A 5,469-nucleotide genomic window follows, 5' to 3' on the forward strand; every position below is an offset into this window, starting at 1 on the left:
CTCGTTCTGGTGGTAATAGTGGTCGTTCGGGGTCAGGGAATCACGATCTAATTTAAATTATGTTTGAGATGCTTCATACTTTTGGTGAACTTTCTTAATGGGTCTGTTTAGGGCACATCTGGATGTGCCCTAATTATTGCACATCTAAGTGACTCAATCAAACTAGAAAGAAAAACAAAACAAAAAGAAAAGAAAATGCTTACACGAATCTTAGCGTAAAATCAGTGATATAAAGCACATCTAGATGTGCTTGAGCAAAATTGTTTTTTTAATAGCTGTGATGCTTAAAAGAACTGTTTTTCCAATTGGGCTGTGGCTACGGGCCGTAATAGTTGACATGCCGCTGATCATGCAAGGTAGTAAATAAAGCCCATGACGGGTGCAAAGCAATATGAATGAAGATGGAGTGGCGAAGGAACCAACAGTTTCACTCGGGAGGCTTTTGTTTTATTGGGAGGTATAAGGGGCCGGGCAAACTAGTTTGATTTCTTCCAGTCAAGCTAGTTTGATTTTTGACTGTTCCTTTAGGATATATGAGACTCGCCGTATAATCAAAAAGAACAAAATCGAATGGAATGGAAAATCATCCAATCATCTTAGACATACCTTGTTCGACTTGAAGATACACGGAATGAATCCGAGTAGATGCATTTCCTCTAGCTTCTGGAAAAGACATTAGATAGACTGGATTAAAAGGACGTTATTCGAGAATTTGAATTCAGTTTTTGTTTCAAGTATTCACTTGTCGCATACCATATCTCAACGGAATGGCGTAATTTTTCTACTGCATGTACAACCCCATAATAATAGTGTTTCTCCAAAAGAAAACTCTGTTGTCCCTATTGTCCCAGTATAACATGCATAAAAAATGGAAAACGAAAATGATGGTGGGATTATGATCGATTAGCGCACCTATCCAAATCGTGGCACATTTGCACAAGTCGAGTAATTAGATAAGTGCTTGATTTATGAAGCTAAATAGCTAATGTATTGAATAATCAAAGTCCAACACACACGAGTCAAGATGGCAACTGGGATGAAACCTACCAGATTTTGCTTGTCCAAACCCGTCCCCATGAAAAAAATCACAAGCCCGTCCCCGTCCCCGTCTCCATGCACGGGGACAGTTTTTTGCCCGGCCCCTAAACCCGTTGGGGTTTTGAAACCCACGGGGAACCCGCCCGCACAAGTAGACAGTGAAGACAGCAGCTTTTGAAAGAAAAACATGAGCATATTACAGCAATAGCAGCAGCAAGAATCAGGATATTTAAGCAACGAACATAGTATATTTCAGCAACAACCACATAAGATAAATAGTAGCAACAAAGAATAGCATCTGAAACAACAAACATTGTATATTTCAGCCGCAAAAAGGAGCATATTTCAGCAGCAAAACTTGAGCAAATGTCAGCAGCATACGATAGTGTGTTTCATCAACATTTGTGCAATAACAGTAGCTAAAAGGAGCATACTTCAACACAATACAACAACCCATTTCAGCAACAAAGGTTAGCATATTTCAGCAACAAACAGGAGCATATACCAGCCATACATGGTTCAATAAGATGTCCAATTACACAAGTTGTGAAATAGAATTCATGGTTCACAAATCACGAACACAAATGATACGAAATGGTCAAATACATAAGTTTTGAAATAGAATGCATAGATGGACGTATGTCGAGTTGTGGGTTCGGGTACTACTCAAATGGGTTTGAACCCGCGAAACATGTCAGGTTTTATTATGTACCCATCGGGGTTAGAAAGACGCCTGTCCCCGTTGCCTAATAAGGTAAAAACCCGCGGGGACGCGGGTTTCGGGCCCGTTGCCATCTTGAAACACGAGAGCAACTCTTCGGAGATTTAATAAGATGTAATAACGCCAATGGTACTTGAACTTACCACCGATGTTTACTTTAGTGCCTGAACTTGAAAAATACGCCAAAGTGGTTCCAAAACATGTCATAGGTGTTCAAATACGGTGCATTTGCTGTAGACGTGAACTATGCTAATGTGGCACCGTATGGCACGGCAGCATGGCGGAGGGCCCACTTGCAGGTGGGCAGGTTTGGCTCAAGAAAGTATGTGTCTCTATGGCCATTGGGACCCACCTCCCAGCGTACACAACACAAAATAAAATTGCAAGAATACTTCCAACATCGCTGAGAATCGAACCGGCAACCTAGCCGAATCGCACACGATGTGCTTACCAATGAACTAGACGAACTTCCTTGCATTGGTAAGATAGTCAATGCTTATGTAGTTTAACCTAACACTCTCGTGGGGTGAAATGGACTGTAGTTATTGCGGCCCATGAAACCATGTTCTTTTTTTTAGAAATTATACCGTTTAGCAATTTTCCCAAGACCATCGCGGGGTATAAATGGACTGCAATCAGTGCAACCCATTTCTACTTATTGGTTATTTTTTATTTTTAAGAAATTATAAAAAGTATGTAAATTATAGTCACATTAATAAATTAATTTGTAATACTCAGGTGCTATGAATAACATAAATAAAAATTACTTTCAAAAAATGTTCAAGTAATGTTAATAGTGATGTAACTAAAAGACTAATAAACTAATAATACATTCCAAAATCATATTTTGATATTAATATAATTATTAAGTATGTGACCATTTTAATATTAATATTTTTCTTAAGTGTGTGAATACTTTTTTATATTAATATGTGAACACTTTTAATATTAATATTTTTGTTAAATTTGTGAACACTTTTTATATTCATATGTGAACACTTTTATATTAATATAATTTAAATTATGATATTATATAAAGTATTTTTATTAAATATGTGAATAATTTATGTCAGAATAATTGAAAAATGTGTTTTCGTATGTAGTAATATTTTTATTAAATATGTGAAAATTATTAAAATTGTACAAAACTTTTATAATTCATATGTTTTACTTTAATTATGGGAATATTTTCAAATTACATGAACTTTTTAATAGTAAGTTAATTTATATGAATGTATATTTGTGCCAGAAACTCTAGCATGTGTAGTCAACTGAGCTTTGTGTAGTCATATGGATGCATTTATAAGATTTTTTATCATAATTTCTACTTTCTGTACGTTGTTCTGCCAAAAGCTATGTAGTCAATTCACTAGCCAGCTCAAGTGTGGCTTCGCCACTGTTTCTCAAGACACACGATTTTTATAAAAAAATAGCATGGAATAATAGGCTGCAATAACTTCAGCCCATTTCACCACACGAGTGTGTTTGTGTAAACTAGATAGAACTTTGCTATCCTTCTAAGACAACGGTTAACTATTGGCGAATTGGTTATCAGAGTGTGCGCTATTGGGCGAGGGCGCTTGTTTGATCCTCCTTGAGGTAACTATTTCCACGCAATTATATGTTTCTGTTGTACACAACAGGTGGATCCCAAACCTGTCCCAGCTGCATATGGGCTCCTCGTCATGCTGGCATGCCATACGGTGCCACATCAGCATAGTTTACGTCTACAGACGACAAAATGCACCATATTTGAACGCACATGCCAAGTTTTAAAACCACTTCAGCGTATTTTTCAAGTTCAGTCATTAAAATGGACATCGATGACAAGTTCAAGCACCACTGGTGTTATTACCTCATTTAATAAGCAGGATGCTTACAGTAGCAGCATCGTCTTTTTATTTCACGGAAGTACAAAATACAATTACACGAATACGAAGTAAAATTGCTCAGACTAACGAAACCAGGGCCATAGCCCAAACTAAAAGTGATCATCTGAGCGGAAATGCAGATTATTTAGGTAGCTCTGGTGCCAAATTTATTCGATCTCGAGTCAATTCTCCCTGCGTTGCAGCCTGAGCGCGAAGACCTGCAGCGAGAGGAGCACCTTCTTGAGCCGCTCCCTGGCTTTGGCGTCGATGAGGTTCCCCTCGCCGTCGAACTTGGGCGGGTCCTCGTACGCCCTGATGTGGAGCTCCGGCTTGTTGATGAAGTGCAGGTCTAGGTATATCCCGATCTCGCGCAGGTGGAGCGACGCCCTGCCCCCGCCGAAGTCGCCTCCCGCGCAGACGATCGCCGCCGCCTTGTCGGCCCAGCATTTGTGCGTGCCCCTGGACGCCCAGTCCAGCGCGTTCTTCAGCGAGCCGGTGACGGAGTAGTTGTACTCGGGCGAGGCGAAGAGGAAGCAGTCGGCGGCGCTGACCCTGTCGCGGAAGGCCTCCACGGCCGGCGGGAAGCCGTCGCCGCCGTCGGTCTCCAGGTCCGGGTTGGCCATGGGCAGGCCGGAGATGTCCACGTGGTCGATGCGCAGCCCCGGGATGCACTCCTCGCACAGCTCCTCGGCTACATAGCACGCATGGAAGGCGCGGTCAGCAGTGCATGCAGATTAAATCAGCGTGAAATGTGTGCGTACGTACCGGCGCGGATGAGGCCGTGGTGCCACGAGTTGCTGCGGAGGGAGCCGCTGAGAGCGGCCACGCGGAGGGTGGGCTTCGCCGAGACCGGAGCGGCTTCCATTTCCCCCTTGTCCCGAGCTTGGTTGCTGTGTCAGTGATAACCTGAGAGTGAGTGGCTGCTTGGGTTTACTGGCCGGCGTCGAGCTAGATCAGGTGAATGCGGTCCATTGGCGGAGGAGACGGGTGCCTTAAATAGATGAGCAGAATCGATCTCAGCCAGTTCATCGTGAACGTCGGATTCGTTGACGTGACCGCTGTGTCTGATTGGACAAAGAGAGTGAATTCTTGACCTGTACCGGTAGTGGGAAGGAATGAGATCGTCATCGATGGCATCATGTTTCTTATAGTTTCCTAATCCAGGAACAATATTACTCACGGATGCATGTGTAAGCACTGCACGTGAGCATATGGCCAACGACCGCTGCACTTTGAGCGAGACAGCCAGCAGCCGGCACTAGTAGTATTCAGACCTCATCGATGGCGTCACTCGCCTCGCCGTCGCTGGATGTTAAGTCGCGGGTCTCTTAAGGCCGGCCTTGTGCAGATCAAGGCCTTCTCGTTTGTGTGTGTGAGATAGGCCCGGTCATTCTTCTTTGGACGAGACTAAGAAAAACAGTAAAGGGCCTGTCGCCGACAACGAGACGAAAGGGGCCGGCTCGGTCGGTGCGTCCCGCTGTTTTCCTTCGATGCGATCCTACAGCGTTTCTCTTTACAGTTTTTGTTTACTTCACTTTTCTGTTTTAGTGTCTCTCTTTTTATATTTACTAGCAAACTGACCCGCGCAATTGCGCGGGCTAGACCTTAAGTATTTATTTGTATTTTCAAAAATCAATATATCAGAAAATAATAGGTTTTGTTGTCAATCATTGTAAACTTTGTGACTACTCAATCTCATGATATTATAGTAAATTTATTTTTCATATTGAGTCTTTTATTCTGTTGTTGAAATATGGAAATGCATGTATTTTTTAGTGCAACATAATGATTTAATAAGTAGCAATACAATGCATTCACTTATTGAAAGGTGTTCATTCA

At 42.1% G+C, this 5,469-nt stretch overlaps 1 protein-coding gene across 1 annotated transcript; it reads right to left on the reverse strand.

Annotated features, from left to right (window-relative positions):
- Nucleotides 1-3,613: 3,613 nt before the first annotated feature.
- Nucleotides 3,614-4,600, reverse strand: LOC109739512 (probable NADPH:quinone oxidoreductase 1). Its single transcript, XM_020298598.3, has 2 exons — nucleotides 4,396-4,600; nucleotides 3,614-4,321 (listed from the first exon to the last, which is right to left on the reverse strand). Exons 1-2 carry the CDS (start codon nucleotides 4,493-4,495, stop codon nucleotides 3,813-3,815), a joined length of 609 nt encoding a protein of 202 aa, XP_020154187.1. The 5' UTR covers nucleotides 4,496-4,600; the 3' UTR covers nucleotides 3,614-3,812.
- Between the last annotated feature and the right edge of the window lie 869 nt (nucleotides 4,601-5,469).

The sequence above is a fragment of the Aegilops tauschii genome, chromosome 3 (genome assembly GCF_002575655.3).
Source record: "Aegilops tauschii subsp. strangulata cultivar AL8/78 chromosome 3, Aet v6.0, whole genome shotgun sequence".
Lineage (NCBI taxonomy): Eukaryota > Viridiplantae > Streptophyta > Magnoliopsida > Poales > Poaceae > Aegilops > Aegilops tauschii.